The sequence below is a fragment of the Acartia tonsa genome, chromosome 4, assembly GCF_053477335.1.
Source record: "Acartia tonsa isolate MP-2025a chromosome 4, ASM5347733v1, whole genome shotgun sequence".
NCBI classification, from domain to species: domain Eukaryota; kingdom Metazoa; phylum Arthropoda; class Copepoda; order Calanoida; family Acartiidae; genus Acartia; species Acartia tonsa.
Window position 1 is genome coordinate 5,538,663 of NC_137263.1, and position 24,006 is coordinate 5,562,668.

A 24,006-nucleotide genomic window follows, 5' to 3' on the forward strand; every position below is an offset into this window, starting at 1 on the left:
AGTCCCATAGGTAAAGGTGAAGTTTATCCACTTCCATGGTTTGTACTTAATATGCCTACAACTTGATGTGCAGCTAAAGTTAGAGTAAAAATTTTATATTTTAATATTTCAGGGATAAAAAAAATGAAAGATAGATTGATATATATCCAAAATGATGATAAATAGAATTATACCTTATTCCCGATATTGAATATTTTTCAATTGCAACAAATATATTGAATCAAGTGGAATTATTAATTTATTAGGGTTCCAGGACAAAAGCAGGTGTCCCAAACGTCGGAGTGGACTAACGCAGGAGTGTTAAAATATTAATTAAAGTAAGTATTTCCATACACGTTAGGTTAGGTTAAGATATGAATATACAAATAAGCCCCCCGCAGAGGTTAGACAATGAGGCATTTAAAAACCTAAAATATGGTTAAAAATAGGTTATGTTAGGTTAAGTGTCCACTCCTGCGTTTGTCCACTCCGACGTTTGGGACTCTTGCGTTTGTCCTAGGACCTTTATCAGCTATTTTCATTCATTCTTTTCTTTATTTCTTATCGATTGTGTTTATTTATTCTGGGAAAGAGAGATAAGTTATGTAGATTGTATGGATAGAAAGGGTTTCCTATAGCAGGGAAGTATTGTAGAGGATCCACAGATTAGTTCATGTTAAAGAACAGAAACTGAATTACATAAATGGAGTTAACCAAAACACTAAAAGAGGCATATCAATTTAATTTTTATATGTATGTGTCCGTTTGTTTATAACAAAAGATCTTTCTAACCACTAGACCAATATGACATAAGTCTCATAAGTTCTTTAAAAATTATAATTAGAGATTAGCCGCACCAAAAATATGTGATCCAAATATTTTTTTCTCACTTCTTTCTTGAAATTAAAAAAATCAAAAAAAATCAGAAGGGGTATAAATGTAATTTTTAAGATTTTCTGTGCTATTAAACGATTTTTTTATTACATAAATAGTTTTGGTGGTGGGGCGACCCTACAGCCGATTGTCCATTTCTATCATTAAAATTTACCTAGAGTATCAAGCATTTTAACAAAATTTTAAGAAAAGTTTTCTCTGAAATTAAATTCTTTAAAATTGCATTTATTAATTTTTTTTCCACTCAAGGCAATTGAGATTCCATGTATCAGTAGTAACAACATTACAAATATACTAATGTAGTGTTCACATGGCATTCTATAATGCGTTTTCTGTGACATAACTTTTCAAATCCATGGGTTCCCAATGGTTGTACAATTACATATATAGGTAGATGGTTAGGACTGTCCAAGTAGGATGGACATATTCACAATTTACTAATAACAGTAATGTAAAACTTATGTTCTACCGAACTAAATTCCTAAAATTATCTTAAAAAGTAAAAATTTTTAAAAAAGTTTAGAAAGAATTTTTTAACTCTAATATCAGCTGAGATAAAATTTTGAAAGAAGAGAATTAATAGCGTTTTTTTAAGTTTTAGGGCAAAAAATTATTAATCTTAGACATTGTCAACTACCCTAAAATTTGTTCTTAGCCTTATTATCAGGGATCGGAAGCCGCGCGTAAGCCGCGTGTAAGCCTCAGTGAAATCGTCATTTTATCACTTTAAAATTTAGCTGGATGTATAAAACTGTCTCTTTAGTAGACAATCCTTCTTTCAAAAAATTTCTTTTTCTGCTCACAAGCAGGTTTAAAACTGAGGCTTATGCGCGGCTGAGGCGCGGCTGAGGCGCGGCTTCCGAACCCCGCTTATTATGAAACTGAAAAGGGAGAGAGGTAGTAAAAGATAGTGAATGAATATTATGTTAATCTGAGTGGATATCAATCTAAATTGAATTGTTTCTCTGATTGTCTGGAGGTTCAATCCTTAAGAATATTTTATTATAATTTTGTAACTATGTGTGTTTCTCAGATCTTAACTAAAAATTAAATATCTTGACACATTATAGGTTAACCTTCAAATAATTTTGTTATATTGAACTTAAAGGGCTCATTTTGCAGAAACAGCTAAGTTTAATTAATCTATTGTTCAATAAGCCTATCGTTGCCACAACAATGGCCACCGTTTAAGTTTTTGATAGCAAACAATAGTTTAAGGATCGGGCAATAGTGATTAATGCTTGGTCTTTACACGTCTCTTTCCTGCCCTTGATATATACTAAAACATATCAACCTATCTAATCAACACGACCTATCAACCAATCTATCTGTCTATCTATTATGACAATGTATCAACACGACCTGTCAACTAATCTATCTGTCTATCTATTATGACAATGTATCAACACGACCTATCAACCAATTTATTTGTCTATATATTATTACAACCTATCTAATCAACACGACCTATCAACCAATCTATTTGTCTATCTATCTATTATATCAACCTATCTAATCAACTCTACCTATCAACCAATCTATCTGTTTATCTATTATGACAATTTATCTTTTCAACACGAACTATCAACCAATCTATCTGTTTATCTATTATGACAATTTATCTTTTCAACACGAACTATCAACCAATCTATCTATCTATTATATCAATCTATCTAATCAACACGACCTATCAACCAATCTATTTATCTATCTATCAATACAATCAATCTAATCAACACAACCTGTCAACTTATCTATCTGTCTAGCATTAAAACCTTTAAAACCAATAACCTATTGACCGTCTGATCTAACCAAGCAAGCTAAAATCTAAAATTTATCAGCCTATCTAACCTTTAAATCTTGCTTATCTAATCTATAAAACCTATTAGCTTATCTAATCTATAAAACCTATTAGCTTATCTAATCTATAAAACCTGTTACTCTATTCATTAAAAACAACCTGTAAACCTACATCTATCCACACAAAAAAAATCAACGTACCCAACGTATTGACTCATACAGTAAGTAAAAATAATGTGGAAAAAGCTTCATTTCAGATGATTATTCTTCAAAATACTGCTCTTAAATAAACAACGTATATATATTACGATTTTTAAGGACGTTATAAAACTTTACCCAGGACAGGTGAGATCTTTTTTAAATTTTAGGCAAGAACAATTTTTTCCACAAGTAGCGCAACAATTATACTATAACAATATTATCAAAGGACTAAAGAGAAAAACTTATCAAGAAAGACGACAAATAGAAAAGGTTTATTTTATGTAAATAGCTTTTAATCAAGTTGAAAATACTTTCCAGTAGCCCCTGGGTAAACAAAATTGGTTTTAATCTTATAATTTTTCATTTTAATATCCGCAGATATCTGTCTATAATACGATACGATAAATACCTATTCCTTCATATTTCCAACATGATCCCTATTATGTTTGCCTCCAGGGAATAGAAACTTTTCTTTTAAGCACCTGAAAATATGTTGAATAATACGAAAGTTTTATGCATCTTTTTTTTACAAAATAAAAACCATATATATTCTAACATTAAATTTACAACTGGATTTATGGTAGAGCAATTTTTTATTTACATATCAGCGGTCAACTGTCTTTAATACTGCACAACAAAAACTGATGGAAAACCATGATTGTACCTAACATATCCAATATACTCTCTGCTACAAATATTTTGTACTCCTCTACAGATTTTCGCAGCAAGCTTTTCTACAAATTATGGGCATGCCAAACAATTTAGAACAATGACAATTGAGTCCATAAGTTGCGCAGAATTTATGTTTGTGTACCAGTTAAATAGGGAGATAGAGAATTCTATAGGGCCTTAAGTATGTATTTTGCTTGTTCGTCTATCACAAACAGATATACTACCATTGTTATAAAGTAGTTTCGCTACTAATAATGATTACTTAAATTCCAATTAATTTATCTTTGTTGTTGTTGAAATTGAATATCATTAGAAGTTTTTATATTCATGATATATTTCCTTTTTTAAAGCTGTATTATTGTTTAAATTATGTTTGAATACATCCTTGTTTTTGTTGTTTTTGCAAAAGCAAGTGCAAAAAAATGCGCAAATAACCTAATGCTGAAGCAAATGATAAGTTGATAGAAATTGATAAGCTGAGGAATGTTAATCATTCAAACTAAAATTATTTTATGCATTTTACTTCATTTCCTCAATTTATTTTTTATGTACTTTTTATTTTGTATTATGATATCATAATTTACAAGAGAATGTTTCCATTGCTACTTAAAAGCTTAGGAGTACCCAGAATTATATTGTGTTGTTAGCCAGTATCTTAAGGGATATGACAATGGTCAAAATTTTTATACATGCTACATAAACACGGTAAACAAAATTACGTTAATAGTTCTATAAAAAAAAACAGGTTTGCTGAGGGTATGAAATATTCAATAATTAAACAATCATTTATGATGACTTATTTTGAAACATGACCAACAGACAGACGGACAAAACAATGTATAGACGTAATGCGCATATGTCAAATAATTTTTGACTTAAAATTTCAGCTGTCTATCTTCAATAGATGACGAGAAAATCCCCCATAGCGTTACAAACAGACTATTGGACAGACAAAATGATTTATAGAGTAGCTTCGCTAATAAAAATAGGCAAAGGGGTTCAAGATAGGCGGATAAGGACATAATAGACACGTTTAAAATCTGAATATATCCTAACATGAAACACAATACAGATAAAGATTCGTCACATACTGAGTTACTTACAATAAGGTTACAAAAAATACATACGGAGTGAGCGAAAGTAAAGTCTTATAGAATATATGTACATTACGTTTGAAAGGTTGAAATAATATATCAACTTTGAGAGGTGAATTACAGATATGTTTCAAACCAGTTCTATTCCTGACGTACTAAATATGATTAAAACCCATAAAATATTGTTTACCGACATAGATAATTTTCCCGTTGACTAATGCATCATTGCATACACCCGACAACAATATTTGTAAAAATATAAACACAAAAATAGGCAGCAGGGTATGCATGAAATGCTTTGAATAAATTTGCCATAAAAAGCATTGGATCTTCAAGTTATGAACATTTCATTACAAATAAACTGCATTTATATTACAGTTGCACAAAGCCCATATAGCATAAAAAAAAAGATTTGCAGCGCTGCCTTTTCAAGCACCAACTATAAACAGGTAAAGGGAAAACTTGATATTCATGGGAGAACCATAAAATAACAAGAACAATATTGTTAAGAAGCAGTGTTCAAAAAAACATTAAAATATATTTAACAATGTAATATTGCGAAGAAGTTTGAAGCAAAATTACGTAAATTTTTTTTATGTACGTCTTGATGGTCAAACGAACGCAGGTCTTACCTAGATTAATGAGAAGTTTCACAATTTTTTTTTATCTTAGATAAATTTAAGATTGTTGACTTAAAAACCAGCGCCTTTTTATATTTATTTTTAGAGAAAAATCTTTCTTTTTATCGCTTTTTAACGGACTGAATGAAAAATATTCTTTATTCAACGCCTATGGAACCCAGACAAAGCTTCCCTGAAAAACATGTTGATGTATAATTATATTAAAATAATAAAAATTGAGTTATTAATATCTTAAATTAAATATTGACATAAAGAAGGACAAACAAATAAAAGAAAGTAATGTGGGTTATAGGGGTTTGTAAAAAGCATCATTTATTTAAACCTGTTGGATTTCTTTTAACATTTAAATGATTAAACAATATCATAGTTGCAAAGTTACCGTAGATTTAGGGATTCAAGCCATAGCAGAAAATAAAATAAATGTATAGATTGTCCCCTAACTTCTAATGCAGCTGTCAATACCGTTTGTCCGGAAAGCTCTGATTTCAAGCCAATGCCTTGGAAACTTTAGTTTTTGCTATTTGTATATTGATTCAATGATTCCTACGACCATTGGGCATTATTATATAGGCATTGCATCGAAAACATTACATCTCAATTTCTCAAAAAATGTGTTTGTTTTAAAGATCATGTCATAAAAACAAAATTTTAACATAATATTTATTAAGACTTATCTTATAGAATTTTGTTATATTTTTAACTTTTGGATTAATTTAACAATCTTTGCCTTTTTGGATTTAACTTTTTCTTGTTTAATCATCTAATTACTTGAAGTAGAGTGAGGAACTATACCCTCGTAAATTTGAGGTGAATATGAAATTTGTTGAAAATGAATGTCACATATACTTAACCCATTGTGCCAAATATAAAGCTAAGTGCTTGGCCCAAGTGTATTTCGCATATGGCTTTTTAAAAGCAAAGATTTTCTATAATTAAGGTCAGTCCGTCTCGGATAAGTATATTAAAATTGCTCTCTCGATTTCAAATTTGCAATTTTGATTGCTGTAACAGGTAGGTATGATTTAGAAAACGTAGAAACTACATAATCAACTTTAAAAAAAATGATTCCGTCATCCTTTTCAAGAAAGACGGATCACATGACTAAAAGACTTAGAGCACCCATTTCAATTAATGGTTTATATCGACTAAATAGTGTTTAGTCAAGGAGTAAGGGAGGGGACAATGGGCAATTAATTCAATTTAAGAGGGTTCGCTGAAAAGCAATGAAAACCAGATTTATCAAGAAAATTTTACCAAAATTGTAAAGGGATCATGATAACCTAATTTAGAACAAAATTAGTTCTAAGAAAAAAATCATTTACTTGAAAATTAAATTATCAACACATCACAATGTAGTAAACATTCTGTAATTAATCACTAGAAAAATCTTGTTTAGAACTACCTCAACACTTCTGATATATTTATAACTGACCCCTAAATTCAAGCGGTTCTTAGATTATTTAATACATAAATATCACAGTAGAGTTTCTGTACATGAAAAGACATTTTCTTGGGAAAAAATATTTGCTAAAACCAGCGATAAATAACAAACTTTTCTGTCTGCATATTCAAAACTAGCGGGGCATTGATGCGCAAGTCCCCAAAATCAGTAAGAATCTGCTGTATTCGTGCACATTCCTTTTAAGCCAGTCCCCAAAGTCTGAGACTCCTTAAAAATTGAATATTCGATCCATTGTCCCCTCCCTTACTCCCTGGTTTATTATATGTTGTCATGGTTGAATGATAATTAGCATCATTATATTGCATGATATTTAGTACGACCTTATGACCAATGCTTAAAGTCTTAAGATAACAGAAAAAATATGTTCCAAATAATCTTTAAGCAAAATAAGACAGCACTTTTTTTAGCTTTGGAAAGAAGAATTATTGCTGTAATCAAATGTAAACAAAAACAATCAAATGAACATATGCGCATAGCTTAGTTTCAGAGTAGCCCTGTGTTTTTACTCTGGTGCAAATTATTTGGTAGATTTTGAGATGACCTAGGACACACTTGCCTGGAATGCAAAATTCCCAACACATTCCTGACAGATCTTGGTGGATATAGATATTTACACATCATATTTGCTTTCTCTCTCTCTCTCTTTCTCTCTCTCTCTCTCTCTCTCTCTCTCTCTCTCTCTCTCTCTCTCTCTCTCTCTCTCTCTCTCCCTCTCTCTCCCTCTCTCTCTCTCTCTCTCCCTCTCCCCCTCTCTCTATATTTACACATCATATTTGCTCTCTCTCTCTCTCTCTCTCTCTCTCTCTCTCTCTCTCTCTCTCTCTCTCTCTCTCTCTCTCTCTCTCCCTCTCCCCCTCTCTCTCTCTCTCTCTCTCTCTCAAGTGAGCACATTTTTATCACTAGAGAGCCTTGGGACGGCCACATAGTGCGCTATTATTGTCACAAAATATTTACTTCTTTTAAAATAAACTAGATGATTCGCATCTAGCCTATAACCGCTTCACCTCCAAATAGGAAGGCACGAGCTAAAAATCTGGTTTTAATCTTATGATTGTATATTTTTTTATATTAGTAGAAAACTGATTCGATGATATACATATCTTTTCAGTATGGATGAGAACCGGTTCTAATCCACTGGATATTAATCGTTTTCCAGGAAGAATTATCGAAATTGTGATAATAGATCTACAATATTTTGATTTCAAGGGCTTTTTCTAAGTACTCTGACTTAAGTTTTGATTGCTTTAGGATTTTTCCTTCTTATTTGTATATCTAATATATTTACAGCAATGATAGTACACCCGTTCACGCATATGATCGGGAGAGTGAGAGGAAGAGAGGCAATTTTTTTGCATTCTATTGCTCTATGATAAAGGAGGGCCCATTATTTAATACTCAATATGCTTCATACAATATTTATCTATTATTATTTATTACATCATTGAGTACAGCCCTTCTGAAAGTATTGAGAAAAAGAAACATTGATAACAAAAATAGCATATCAAATATATGTAATATTATCTTCATAAATACACAATTCTTTAAAAATTCTAACTTTGCAAAAGCATTTGAAAGATCAGTGTAATATGTATACTTAGCTCTAACATATTAAATATTAGATATTAACTAACTTTCAGTTTAATGGCCAAACTGTGCAGGGGCGTCCAAGCTTTTTTTTTTGGGGGGGGTAAAAAATTTTAGGGGGGGGGGTAATTCGTGTTTGGGGGGGGTAAAATGGCGCGCGAAGCGCGCCGAAATTTTTTTTTACCCCCCCCAAAATTTTTACCCCGGGGGTAAAATTTGATTGGGGGGGGGTAATTACCCCCCCTAAAGTCTGTTGGGGGGGGTAAATACTCCCCCCAAATCTGTTGGGGGGGGTAATTACCCCCCCCAAACTAATTTACCCCGGGGGTAAAATTTTTGGGGGGGGTAATTTAATTATGTAAAAAAAGCACCTACCTAATCTATTAAGTTAATAAGTACTATCCTATAACATAAAGTAGTAAGTAAGGTTTATTTGACTATAGCTTCAGATTTCATTACTTTTAATACTGAGTTCTCCTTTTTAGGAAAGCTTCACATAGATCCCATGATGGTTCCACACTATTATAGGTCAATCCTTTGAGTGGTTTTAGGCTATTTTTCTCCTCCCTTTTTACCCTTTAGAAAACACGAGTTCTTAGATGCTAAGGGCGCCACTACTATTCAAATATATAGTAGTATCTCATTCTTTAGAACATAAAAATACAATAATTAACTCACTAACCAATGAACCAATATGATTATACTTTAAAGTGAAGCGTCTTATAGGTCCTGGTAAGTTTTATAACTAGTTTTGAGACACCCTGACATCCTCCTAAAAGAAATCGCCTATAGAAATTCTTTTTCATTATTTAATGAAATATTTAATTCAGTTAGGTATCTATTTTATGGAATTTTCAGTGCTTTACAATTACATCATAGATCCCCGGAATGGTTTTTGCCCTTATAAAGGCCCAAGCAAATAAAACATGATCAAACTATTAAATTTTTTGTTATCATGGTTAAGAACTGTTTTAACTGGTTGGACTATATTGGGGTATAGTCCCTTTTGTGGCAACCTTCTTTAAGGGGCGTTTCTTCGTTTTTTTCACACAAGCTTCTCTCCTATTTCTAGCCCCTGCGGGGGGCCAATTGCTTAACCATGTGGGGCACCACCTAAACCAATATAACCTATCCTAAAATAAACTATCAGTAAAATTTTTTTTAAAGAACATTCAATTTGGGGGGGGTAAATACCCCCCCCAAAAAATTTTTTTAAAGAACATTTATTTTGGGGGGGGTAATTACCCCCCCCAAAATGGTTTGGGGGGGGGTAAATACCCCCCCCAAAATCGTTGGGGGTGCCTACGGCACCCCCAAGGTAGGGGTAATTTTTTTTTGGGGGGGGTATTGTTCACAAAATTTTGGGGGTGCCTACGGCACCCCCAAAATCGTTTGGGGGTGCCAAATGGCCCATTACCCCCCCCCTTGGACGCCTATGAAACTGTGCATGTTGACGAATTATGCCTGTTGTTAGACAAGGCATTCCTTCAATCTCTTACATTTAATGTCTTTAGATATAATGCAGTTTCTTCTGAGATTCGAACCATTCACCTTTCTGAAAAGCGGATCCTCTATGTGTTACGCTATAATGACGAATGGACAAACAATTAAGTGAAATAATATAGAATTAAGAAAATAATTTAATTGACAAGATTACAGGATAGCATAATAAATAAATAAAATAAATTAAATAGATATAATCACAAACAATATAGAAGACAAGTTAATTATGGTGCATTTTTTATATGGATAACAAATTATTTGATAGTGAGTCTATTTAATGCCATTAAGTTTTCTCCAGACTCTCGCACTGAAATAATAAATATAAAATCAGTAATAGTTATTTATAGCATCGTATTACAGACAGCTTTCCGCTGGTGGTAAAATAAAAAAATTATAAGATTAGCCACGGGTCAACTAAACTGGCGTTGATCTTATCATTCGTGGAACATTGTCTGTAATACGATACGATACATAATTTTTCAGTATTGTTTAGAACCATTCCTAATCCAGCGGACCATTGGATCGTACTGGAAAAAACATATATCACATGATTATATAGAGAAATTTTCGTTTTCTTTTTACATAGCAAACCTATACTTATTTCTATATTTCTCAATACTATGAAAAACCTAACCTTTTAAAATCTTGAGATTTAAATTTTATTTTCTAATTATAAAAACGTTTATTTACCTTTAAATATATAAAGATTTTCTAAGGGAATCAGTTTAATAACCTGAAAATAATTTAAATAATTATTATAAACAATAAGAATTTTCAAACAGTAGGTTCTTTCTTATTTTATGAATATTGAAAAATGCAAAATTAAGAAAGTTCTAAATTTTGTTTTTAATATTCGTATAAAATTTCATGCTTTTTAGTTTATTTTTAGAAAAATACCACAAAATGATATGTATTATTTTAAATTTAGAAGAATACTTTAGATTTAAATTTAAACTTAATACTAAATAATACATTTGATTAAAAAATAATTATAATTGCTTTAAGAGACAATATATAATATTTATAAGAAATGGGTTCTTTAAACCTTTGCACCAAAATTATCTTTATTAAGTTTTTAGAACACATTTTTATCTTTAAAGAAGGAATTAGGTAAACATTATTTGCGCGGCTACCCTTTAGCCGATTTTCCATTTCTAACTTTTAAAGACCCACCACAAAACATGCATTTAGATATTTAAATGGTGGCGCGAAGCGCCCGAAAACTTTAAAACCCTTCATTTTCTCAAAACCAAAAAGAGTTAACAAAACTAGCAAACAGTGGGCTTATTAAAAGTATAATGTTACCAGAATTTCTTGAAAACAAACGACAAATCAATCTTTTTCCAAATGGCAAATACACTCTGTATTAGCTTGTAAATCTTGGTTGAGGAAAAGTGTGCAGAATAATTAGAGCGATGTTGTCCTTTAGGTTCCAAGTTAAAATTCGTGCTATTTCATTTAAAAGTTTACTTTAAATGACCAAAAATATATTTATTTTTTTTTATGTATAATTAAATCTAATATATTTATTTGATTTATACACAGAAATCTAAGTTATTTAAAGAATATTTGTCTCCAAGCGTTGAATTTTGTCCAAGTCCCTTTAAAGACTATTCTGCAGGGACAAAGATACGACCAAGGTTTATTCTTACAAAACACTGAACTGAAACCTCTACTTTAGCATGCAAAAATTAATGAATTCATGCAATAATTTTAACAAAAGCACCTATTCTCTATTTAATTTATAATTTACTTAAAGTATAAAATTCAATAAGATACCTTTAATTTAAATTAAACAGAAAATAAGTGTCAACTTAATTGAATTTTTAAAAGTTTAATTTTATGTATATTTCTTTTATATCCAAAAAATAAAAGTCGGGAAACATTAAAAGAATGTGATACTAAAAAAAATAAAATAAGTTGGAAACTTTATAGAAAGTTATTTTAAGTTTACCTGAATTTTAAAATAAAAGATTATACCATAGTTTCTTTTTTACTTTTATTAGCAACAGTTTTAACAAGAAAATTTAACAAAAAAACTAAAATGATGAATAAAATGTGTGACTAGAAGATAAGAATGAATGACTAGCTTGATCGGTTCACGAAAATGGGCAAAATTTTGATTTTTCTGACTAGAAAGTTTAGGCCTTTAATTAATGTAGTTTGAAGCTAATGATGGAATGTTCAGCAGTTTAGAAGGGCTCGCACTGGATACACCTAAAAAAATAAACATAAAAAAGTTAATAGGATAAATTTATGTCTGCTGTTTGTTCTTCTTTTACAGTCGTCTAAATAATGAAGTGATTAGCTCCCCCCCCCCCTAACTTTTTAGAAGAATCCCGCTCAAAATTACAAGAAAATTTTAAAACAATTTTAACTAAGTAATTAAGCTTTTTATTTGAAAACAAACAATCTTTGAGACGGCTGAATTCTGCTATTAAGGAAAGCTTTTCCAGATTGCTCCTTAAGAAAATGCAACGTTCTAAGGCTTGGGGCTAAGCAACTGATAATAATGTAAAAGGTTTTGGACCTTTGGTGTAATTTATTTGAAAAGAAACCAAAGCACTATTTGAAAGAGAGGCTTTTTATGTAAAGCAAATTACTTAAAATTTCTCAAGCTAGCACATTACTTGCTAACTATTCCTTTTTATCTATGTAAGGCAAAGGTAACCATAACGTTAAGGCTAGCCTACAACATTTTGTTGGATAATGTTTAATGTTACAACAAAAGTATTAAAAATATTAATCGTTGTTACTAAACTTTTTAACTGAGTAGGAACTAAATATACCCGATGTTATGATTTCTTACATATGATTCTAAATTAGATTATTTCCTAGTTTAAAATGCAAAGTCATTCTTTTAAAGCAAATAACTCAACACATTGAGCATCTGGTCATGTATAAATAACGTGCTTTGAAAAGAATCATGGCGTTTTTAAAGCCACAGCTTTCTTTTAAATCCACTAAAAGACCTGTTAAACATTTGTGCAGTGTTCATATCAACATAGGACTGTAGCTGCAATTTTAAAATTATATTGCATTAAGTTTGAAAAGCAATAATCAATTTAATAAATAATAAGCAAATTTTCCTTTAATAATAAAATATTAGAATGGTCGACATTGAAACACTATGTCTGAACATTGTTCCTAGATTTGATATCCTATAATATAAAGTAGTAAGGTTTTTATGTCTGTAGCTTTTGATTTCTATGACAAGTAAACAGATTGGTTTTCCATTTTAGGGAAGCTTCACATAGGTCCTGCGATGTTTTTAGGCTAATTTCAATTTCAGATTCAAGTCTTGAATTGGTTTTAGGCACAGCTACTAGTAGATTGATAAATCACAAAGAGTAATTCAATAAAATTAAAGCGTAGGGGAGGAAAATGTTTATTTTAGTTCTTTATTTCTAAATAAATGAGGAAATCAAACAAAATACTAGAGCAGACAGTCTTTGTCTCATCTCAATTTTTGATTGTTTGATTGCAACTGTGTTGTGTAAGTGATTGATTAGTTTGTTAAGTCTGTATCAGTCAGGGACTTGATGGCTAGGTTTTGGAGCAGCACAAATTAAAGAAATTACGCCATAAGCCACCACATAAGCCTCAGTCGAACTATAAGCTGCACAATAAAAGTGGCAGCTGCACAAAATCACACAACTATAGTCTAGCAATGAGTGCGACTGCCAAGTCCTGCTTTATATTATTAGAATTATAAAAAAAGGAACTACACACATTGCCGATTTTGAGGCATGATTACTTCAAAGTTCATATGATATAAAGTTGATTCAAGTCCCTAATTGTATAAAAGATAATAGTTGGCAAATATCCAAGATTATTAAATGATGTTTAACCAATCAATTAGGTTTAGGCTGCCGCCTACCATTCGCCAAATTGGCGGATTTTTTTACTTTCATATTACAGGCAAATAAAAAAAATCAATGATGTTTGGATCGAATGCAATGATTTATTTGTTCGACTTGTTCTAAAATAAATTTTAATAAATAGGGTGGCGATTATTGAAGAGATCTCTCAATCAAGCTATTTAGAATACCAACCAATAAACATAAAACTTTATATAGCTTCCTAGAAACAGGCAGAACTTAGCAAGATTAAAATAAACATCCAAAGACTTATGAATTTTTTTTATTCAACAAAGCATTCGATACTAACATTTAAAATTCGATATTTTTAACATTAAACGATATCATTTTCCTTAGCACATTGATTAAAATCTTTTTACTAATCATTCAGAACCTTCTATATAATAAACTATCCATTTATTAGTTAAACAGTAAAGTTTAAGTACAATCTTGCCACTTTATTGATTAGAATGTGTACATTTTTATCAATTCATAAATACAAAAGCTTAGTCTATAAACAATTGAATATATTATGATAGAGATAGAGGGAAAAATCTTCCATTGTCAATAACCTTCTTCACTAGCATTAAGGGATTTAATCATATGTGTTACAGCGCTCGGTAAAAGTAAAAAACTAAATATAAACCTACAGATGTTTGTCTATATAGAAATTTCATGGTGGACAAATTATTCTGATTTACCATCTAGGGGAATAAATCTGTTACAAAAGAAAACAAGAAAGTGTGTATAGAACAAATTCTATTTGATTTTCTAAAAAAAATGTTTTAAGTTCTGTAGTAAGAAATAGATTTATGCTTATTTTCAATAAATACCACAAAAGCAACTTATACTTTTGCCAAGTCTATAGCAAGATCGATTTTCTTTATGAATTTTACAAAATAATACTTGTCCTAATGTGATTGGGCCTCAGACAGGTTGAATCTGTTGAATAGATGGCTAGAAGAAAAAATTAAATGTAGCAACGGATTTTGACGGTCTTTCTGCTAGGTATAAAATTAATATGAATAATATTAATATGTATATGGTTATTTTTTTAAATATTATGTTCAAAAAATCTTCTAAAATATTTGTAAAAATCCTTTAAATTTAAATTTGTTTTAAACTTTAGTTTTACATTGACATCTGAAGAGTGCAAACATGCACGAAACAATTTGTAATGTCTGAATAAATATGTAAAATTCATATTTTGTTTGTGAGTTAACCTCTTATATTATTCTCTACATTATGTATTGAGAACTCTCTGGTAACAATTTTGATACCTTCACTTGCAAGATGAAACTAGTCTCCTATTATTAAAATAGTTGAGACCTCTGATCAAAATTGAATCAACGCTCTGAAACAAAAATGATTTTCTTCAACTACTATCCTGATTCCTGAAGAAGAATTGCAACCCCCCCCCCCCCCCCATGACCAACTTCACGCAGCACCTGGCAAGACTGGTCCTCTCATGGCTTACAAGATCAAGAAGAAGAATTTAAAGAAAGAAACATTTCTTACTCTGCCTCGACGGAACTTCTGGTGCTGCTGTATATGGTTATTTTTTTAAATATTATGTTCAAAAAATCTTCTAAAATATTTGTAAAAATCCTTTAAATTTAAATTTGTTTTAAACTTTAGTTTTACATTGACATCTGAAGAGTGCAAACATGCACGAAACAATTTGTAATGTCTGAATAAATATGTAAAATTCATATTTTGTTTGTGAGTTAACCTCTTATATGAATAATATTATGTGCTATGCATAAAAGGTATTAAGGATAAAGACAGCATAAACCAATTTTACTAGCATTGAAGAGTTCAATTGAGGCATGTTAAACTCATACTTTGCATGACGATTCCTGTTACAATGTTATGTTAAATTAATGCTTTTATTTGTTGTTTGGAAATGGATCGTGTAAGCCTTGGGTGTATTGTAACTGTATTGTAACCCAAATAAGTGAGAGGGATTTGTCTGAAGTTTCTTTGTGTTTTTAATAGCTACTCTACAAGTCAAGCTTGTTGGTATAGCAGTTTACTGTGCTATTAGACGTCACAATAACTAGAGAGTGGAGAAGAGCGGTACCCACATAATTTTCTTAGTTGGCGCAAATATTTGGGTGTTTAGAAGTGTCCAAACATTTCAACCAATAATTTAAAGCTACAGAAGTGGTTATTTTGTTTCTGGCAGCGTCCAATGTCTGAATTCTAGTTATTATCAAATATAAAGTTTCACTACCATTGGGCGTATTCATGCTAATTTCTTATTTGAATTTGTTTTGAAAAGGAACTAGAATGAATGTTACTTCTTTATGTACAATATGTAGTATTTATTTAATCATATTGTAAACATTTGGATTTTTTGAAGAGTGAAGCTTCTTTTCAACAACGTCCGCAACATCCCAGGACTTATATGAAGTTTCCCTTAAAATGACATTTCAGTCAATTCAGTAGTTATTGAAATCTTAAGCTTTATATCATAGAACCATATGGTTACCTTAAATATGAAAGAGATCAAGACTGATGATTAAACTCTGATGACAACCTTCTCCACCACTCTAAACTGCGAGAGCTCGGGGCCAAACTTAAATCCATCTCCTCATCCTGGTGGCGGCTGTGACCGTTGTGGCCATCCTGGTCCTGGGACAATATCCTGCCCTCCCTCTGGTGCCAACCATGGCGTTTCTTCTTCACTGTGTTGAAATCTTCCCCAATAAGTTGGCTAAGCTCTATGTTATCAATGGCTACGTCAGTAGTGTTGGCCAGTTCAGTGGACTCTTCAGTGCTCTCCTCTCTTCTCTCGTTTGACTCCCTAAAAATATTATTTTTTTGTCAGAAATAAAAGTATGTGTGCATATTATAGGAAATGTTTTTGAGATAAAAATAGTAGTGAATGATCATTATAGAAACAAAATGTTCTATTCTTGTCTTTTCAGTTACTGTCATTTTTTTTCTCTCTCAAAGCAATGTTACCCCCAACCTCGTAAAAATCATAATTGATTTTTCCAATGAAATCAAACAATAAAGTTCATTCAAAGAAATGTCATTTTCTTGACATCTAGGGTCTAAGTCCAAAGAGTGTAGTTAACATTCAGTTGTTATTAAAATTAAGTTTACGTAATGATGGTAGGCATGGTTATTTTATTTTTAAATTTGAGGGGGGGGTATTTCAGCCACATTTCCCGAACCCTAACATATAATTATTTAGCGGTTTGAGAGATATATCGTCGTTAAAAAACATAAACGCAAGTTTTAATTTCTACCTGTTTTGATTAAACTCGGCAACGGCGGCTTTCAGTCTATCAGTCTCCTCCCTTGTCTTCTCATGTTGTTCCATCATCTCCATGAGATGCAGCCTGTCCTTCTCCATCTTTCTCTTCATGTGCTTCAGGTGTGTCAACTCGGAGATATCCTTCATCGCCTTCTCTCGCCTCATTTGAAGCATTTTACCTGAATATAACTAGTATTAGTAGCGTAGCGGCGGCGTATGGTTCAGGACAACAGTACCCCCTCCCTTGTACCCCCTCCCCTCCTTTATTTTTATATAAATTGAAAGTAAGTATTTATTTTGTTTTATCAAAAAAAGAAGATGGGGGGGGGGATGGTTGTAGTGCTCGAGACAACTTTTAGGAAAAGCACCAAATTAACTATTAAATTCAAAATTTATTTAGAAACTTAGAAATGCATTGTTTATGATAAAAAAGCGTAAAATCTTTGTACTTCTATTTATAATAAAATAAATAAAAGTTGTATAACTATAAACAATGCTAATGATGAATGGATAACAAAAGGTAGTTCGTAAAATTTAAAAAAGGACTTTCATAACTTAAAATTTTCTACGCCGAACAGTAAATAAATATCTAGATTATGGACATACATGTTATTAGTGCATAAGATGCTACTTTGCATAACATTGGGATGGGACATTGGCATGAATATTTATTATTTTAGTATTCTTAGACTTTGGGGACTTATCAAGATAATTTCACCTTCTTAAAAAAAGACCTGAAAAAGACCCACCTCTCATGGCACGGTGTCTGCGTCCCGTCCTTGGGGCTTCCTGGAAGGTCGGAGTCCTGTGAGCCTCTTGGAAGGGCGAATTTCTGGGAGCTTCCAGGAAGGTCGGGCGTTTCTTGACTTGTGGTGGCCTCTCCTGCGGCAGATCCAACTTGACCTGCTCATCAGAACCAGAAAGCTGGATGGTCTCTTCATCCATCAGATCATTTAATACCTGAAAAACAGAAAATATTTTTTAAAAATGTCTTAAAGTTAAAATGTCCGGCAGGGGCAAGGTGAAGGGTATTCAAAAATGTATATAGTGTATTATAGACCACAAGAGGGGTTTTATTTCATAGTAAAGATTTTGTATCCACTTTCCATGTGTCCACCCAAATTCATATTTATCGTGTAGGGGGTGTATCCACTCCACTTATTATTTGCCAGAGGGGTGGATACACCCGAGCTCTGCACGCCACTGTGTCTATGTAATATGTTTGAAGATCTTTACTAAATCTTCATAAAATCTGATCTTACATGTAAGAAAGTTACAAAAGGTTTCTTGTGGATTTATTGTACACTGTCAGTAAAAGATGATTAATTTCTGGTTATTAAGAAATAGTATTTTTTATGCTAAAGTTTGCTAATGTTATCGTTATTAACACATATACTTTTAAGGGCCCCAGAATTCGGTTATGTTCCAATAAAGAAACCTGACCGCAGAAAGTCCTTGAAGTTGACATTTTTGGTCCAATATTTCAAGGTCACAGTGCGTTGTAGAGGTTAATTTTGAGTCTTTACGATTTCTGTAGGGTTGTTATTTTTCATCTATGGGCTGGTTTCTGTACAAAAAAATGACCAAATCCTGTGGTACTTTGATACACACAATGCGTGAATATTTTACTGATACATCAAACATATGCTTCACTTTTTTTCAATTGAGAAATTTTCCCATCCACAGTTGAGGACACTAAAAACATTTTTTTTAACAATCAATTCACAGAAAAATCGTCAGAAATTTGAAGAGAAATATTTTCTTTCTCTCAATGTTTGAAAGATATTGCACAAAATTGCATTTCTAGTGACTTTTTTTTCACAATATGTATTTTTTATTAGAAAAAATACTCAATAAGTTGGATATACTAAAGGTGTTAAAATATTTTTGGTGTTAGTGTGTCCAGCAAGATCATTAAAATTGCTAGATTATTAATTCTTTTTTTTTTCAGCGAAGCTTCATAATAATTTTTAAAAATATCAAGACATATATATTGCGTAGAAAACCATTTAAAGACTACCTCATCCCTCCCCTAAGAAAACAATTCTTCTTTTCTAAGATTATACATTTCGGATCATGGAAAGAAAACAAAGTCATTCCTTAATTAGGACAGAAGTCACCTTCCTAGGAAGGACATAAGTAGCTTCCCTTATGTGAGAATTTGTTAGATGAAGGGCATAACTTGTCTCCCTTAACAAAGATTTTGCAAGATGAAGGACATAAGTAGCCTCCCTTCACCACACAAAACCTAGCTTTTTGGTCCTTCACATAGCAAAATCTTGCATAAAATAGTTTATCTGTCCTGCACATAGCAAATTCTTGCAAAACATAGCAAATTCTTGCAAAACATAGCATTTATGTCCTTCACATAGCAAATTCTTGCAAAACATAGCAAATTCTTGCAAAACATAGCAAATTCTTGCAAAACATAGCAAATTCTTGCAAAACATAGCAAATTCTTGCAAAACATAGCAAATTCTTGCAAAACATAGCAAATTCTTGCAAAACATAGCAAATTCTTGCAAAACATAGCATTTATGTCCTTCACATAGCAAATTCTTGCAAAACATAGCAAATTCTTGCAAAACATAGCATTTATGTCCTTCACATAGCAAATTCTTGCAAAACATAGCAAATTCTTGCAAAACATAGCATTTATGTCCTTCACATAGCAAATTCTTGCAAAACATAGCAAATTCTTGCAAAACATAGCAAATTCTTGCAAAACATAGCATTTATGTCCTTCACATAGCAAATTCTTGCAAAACATAGCAAATTCTTGCAAAACATAGCATTTCTGTCCTTCACATAGCAAATTCTTGCAAAACATAGCAAATTCTTGGAAAACTTAGCATTTCTGTCCTTAACATAGCATTTTGGTCCTTCACATAGCAAAATCTCACAAAACATAGGGTTTTCTGACCTTTTTCTACCAGGAGATCAGAACTAAATCAGAACACACATAACAAGAGTTTTTACATAATACATTAAGATTAACTCTGCATAAATTATGATAATTCATTATTATTACCCCTCCCCCCCCCCTATTTAAAATTTACCCCTGCATAAATTATGATAATTTATGCTGAGTTAAATGTACTGTTTGATCTTCTATCTAACAGGATATGAGAACTTAATCAGAACACACATAACAAGAGTGTTTACATAGTACATTCAGATTAACAATTATTCAATTGGCCCCTTTTCAGTCCATCATATGACTTGGGAAGGAGGTTGAGGAGCATTTTATGCAGCCTAAATTCCACTATGCTATGCCACTTTTCCTAAAAGGCGTCATAACTGGCCTCTTTTGTGTCCATCATATAACATGGGAGGTGGTGCCATGTAGGAAAAGTGGCATTGCATTCTTGGGAATTTAGACTGCATAAAATGCTCCTCAACCTCCTTTCCATGTCATATGATGGACTGAAAAGGGGCCAGCTATGACGCCTTTTAGGCCCTAGAATGCAATGCCACTTTTCCTACATGGCACCATAGCTGGCCTCTTTTGTGTCACAACCTCCCATGTCATATGATGGATGTACTATGTAAACACTCTTGTTATGTGTGTTCTGATTAAGTTCTCATATCCTGTTAGATAGAAGTTCAAACAGTACATTTAACTCAGCATAAATTATCATAATTTATGCAGGGGTAAATTTAAAATAGGGGGGGGGGAGGGGTAATAATAATGAATTATTATAATTTATGCAGAGTTAATCTTAATGTATTATGTAAAAACTCTTGTTATGTGTGTTCTGATTTAGTTCTGATCTCCTGGTAGAAAAAGGTCAGAAAAACCTATGTTTTGTGAGAATTTGCTATGTGAAGGACCAAAATGCTATGTTAAGGACAGAAATGCTAAGTTTTTCAAGAATTTGCTATGTTTTGCAAGAATTTGCTATGTGAAGGACAGAAATGCTATGTGAAGGACATAAATGCTATGTTTTGCAAGAATTTGCTATGTTTTGCAAGAATTTGCTATGTGAAGGACATAAATGCTATGTTTTGCAAGAATTTGCTATGTGAAGGACATAAATGCTATGTTTTGCAAGAATTTGCTATGTGAATGACAGAAATGCTATGTTTTGTGAGGTTTTGCTATGTGAAGGACAGAAAAGCTAAGTTTTGCAACTTGAAGGGCATAAGCAGCCTTCCTTATGTAAGAATTTGTCCGACAAAGGACATAAGTCACCTCCCTTAAGTTAGATTTTGTTAGATGAAGGACATAAGTAGCCTTCCTTAGACCAATTTCCAGTGACTTCTGTCCTAATTAGGAATGACTTTGTTTTCTTTCCATGATCCTATATTTCTTTGAATGCTATAAATAATCTAGATAATTTAAAGTTAAACAAAAACAACGAAATATGTGATTTTTTTCTGGAATGCATTATTACAATGTCTACAATTTAGTTATGCCACTTAGCCTTAAAACCGCGGGCTATAGTTGATCCTGACCGCGAATTGTAATAAAAATTTAGGCTAATGTTCAGTAAACAATTTAAGTGGATTTTTGTGTATTTGAGACGAGGATTTGTATGAAAAAAAACCTTTTTATAAAAAAAAATCCATCAAACTGAATTCTTTTAATTAAAACATAAAGAATAATAACCTTTTTATATTACAAATATATAACATTCGTATTCATTTCTATATCAGTAAAATTAGAATCTTTTGCTAGTATAGATAATATAAAAAGAAAAATATAGAAAATCGCATGGAAATGGAAACATGTAGAGGACATAAAATCTTATTATAGCGAATGGCAACTTATTCTTACAAACTGAAAAAGAACAAACTAGACGCTTTAGTAAACCGGACTCCACTCAAGCTTCCAAACGTAATGTTACTCGACATAATTGTTTATAATTGTTTTATCTCACATATGTATGCGTTTTGTATTTTTTGTTGTTTTTCAAATTTGTTTAAAAATGTTTGTTTACAATTTAATTACTTTTCAAGGAGCTAACGATTATTTAAAAGAAACTTTGTAATACTAAGGGGCTTCATAGCACTGGGAAGGTTAAATGCAGCCCAGCTTTTTTTATTTGAAGGGTCCTAGAACAAACACAGGAATGACAAACGTCGGAGTTGAGATTACATTAACTAATATAAATCAAGATAAAATCTTCCATATCTTAACTAACAAATCTTCGCAGATTATTTGCAGCTGCACTTTAAATCAGCGGCTGCCGAGCCTTAATATGAGAAAAATAATCGTAGAAAATTATCAGACCAAATTATTAACCTCCGGACATAAGTAGTTGCCAGCAAAATAATCTGAATAATAAATTACATATTATTATCATTAAGGTAAAAGATATATTACAACGGAGAAAAAAAAATTCTGGTCAAAATTCTTCTGTCAAAGTATTTTTTAGTATCAAAACATTGAAGACAAAATAAGTTTTACTTTGGTTAACTAATTAAGGAAAGGGGCAAAATATTTTTTTTTCAAGTGTAATATCCTTGCCTCTATTCCAATCCAATTACTTTTGCTTTGTTAGGCCAAGTAGATTAATATAAAGTTAGGAGAGCTGTTCCTTTGTCTGTAATATTTTAAAGTGTCGAACTATGACGTCAGAAAAAATTAACAATTAACCAATAAGAAGCCAGTATTCACTGTGGTAAAATATATAGCGGCCTCCCATTGGTTAATTGTTAATTTTTTCTGACGTCATAGTTCGACACTTTTACTTGTTTTCTTTTAAAATTTACTTTTTTAAAATCAAATAAATTTGTAACCTATTATTGAAATGAAATATTGATATTATGTTTTACTATTTTCAGTTCCTTCGTCCTCAAGTATATTCACTAAAAAGTTGAGCTTTATTGTCAGAAATCGTTCTGCTTTGTACTATAGATAGAACTGGATGTATGTCCAGCAAGATCTCATAATGTGAATTGCATTATTAATTATATTTATCATTGTGAATTATCATCTTTTGCGCGGCCAATTCACTATTAAACTATTTCCACGGCCAGAGATCAATGATTCTTTTTTGTTGAATATCTTCCCACTGATTTCTGCTTTTATTAGTACAAAGACTTAAATTCATAGTTCTTAAGATAGATAGTCTGAATCTGTTCCTAAACAGACAATCCTTCTTTTCAAGACTCTTTTTTTTTGCACACAAGAGGGTCAAATTTGAGGCTTATGCGCGACTGCTGTGTATAGTATAATCAAAATATCAATGCATTAAAATGGTTACTTATTTAAATTTTAAAAATAAAAAGACTTTTATTTGGCCTACCTAAGCAAAACTTACGGTATCGAGGATTCGAGATTGAGAACGGTGATGTAAAATGCGGATATGATTTCTTAAAATCCTTGAATTTACATACAAAATACTTTTGAGACACGCCTAGTACTCGGTTATGGGATTTAATATTTGTTGGAGGATTATTCACATTATAAGGTTTGGTTTCTAATACTCCAACCTGTCGATATCCATGGAACCCCTGTTGTACATTTTGAAACTATATACTAATTATAAGTTTTCTGTCAAATGCAAATAGAATTGACTATAAAAAGTAGCAATAAATCTAAGTTATTTTTGAGGTGGGAACTTCATTTACCCCCTCCCCCCCCCCCCTGCCTAGTAAATTATTGTGGGGGATAACTCTATCGCCATCTAAAAAGCACTGTGGAAGCTTTTGTGAAAATAATATGATGTCTTCATAATTTTATGTAGCTATCTGATTTCGCAAATCACTGAACCAATTATTTTCTAAAAGTAATATTCTTATTGGTTTTAAACATATTTTTGTAAATTGATGATGGGATTTAAACCAAAAGTTATAACCCTCCTAAAAATAATTGTGCACTGCCCCTTATTTAAAGTCTAAGTTGGTGGAAAAACCTTTGACACCCATTGAGTCTATTGAGGAAGCCACAAGTAATATTTTTATCCACACAATAAATCTGATTGACTTAAGTATCTGGTTACACAGCCATTACGATCAATATTTTGGTTAAATGATACTTTAATAAAATAATAAAAAACCCAAGTCATAAAATTGATTGCCATAAAGTTAAATATCATGC

At 31.6% G+C, this 24,006-nt stretch overlaps 1 protein-coding gene across 2 annotated transcripts in view; it reads right to left on the bottom strand.

The window, feature by feature from the left end:
* Positions 1-9,954: 9,954 nt before the first annotated feature.
* Positions 9,955-24,006, bottom strand: part of LOC145315788 (uncharacterized) — a 58,631-nt gene continuing 44,579 nt past the window's right edge. The window contains exons 8-13 of one of the 2 annotated variants that reach the window (XM_080155872.1): positions 17,708-17,918; positions 16,951-17,137; positions 16,185-16,499; positions 11,785-12,047; positions 10,521-10,563; positions 9,955-10,137 (exon numbers count right to left, since the gene is read on the bottom strand). In XM_080155872.1, coding sequence (XP_080011998.1) covers positions 16,202-16,499; positions 16,951-17,137; positions 17,708-17,918 — 696 coding nt within the window. In that variant the 3' untranslated portion in view covers positions 9,955-10,137; positions 10,521-10,563; positions 11,785-12,047; positions 16,185-16,201. Of the gene's footprint in view, positions 10,138-10,520; positions 10,564-11,784; positions 12,048-16,184; positions 16,500-16,950; positions 17,138-17,692; positions 17,919-24,006 lie in introns of both variants that reach the window. The other variant, XM_080155871.1, reaches the window with a different exon arrangement.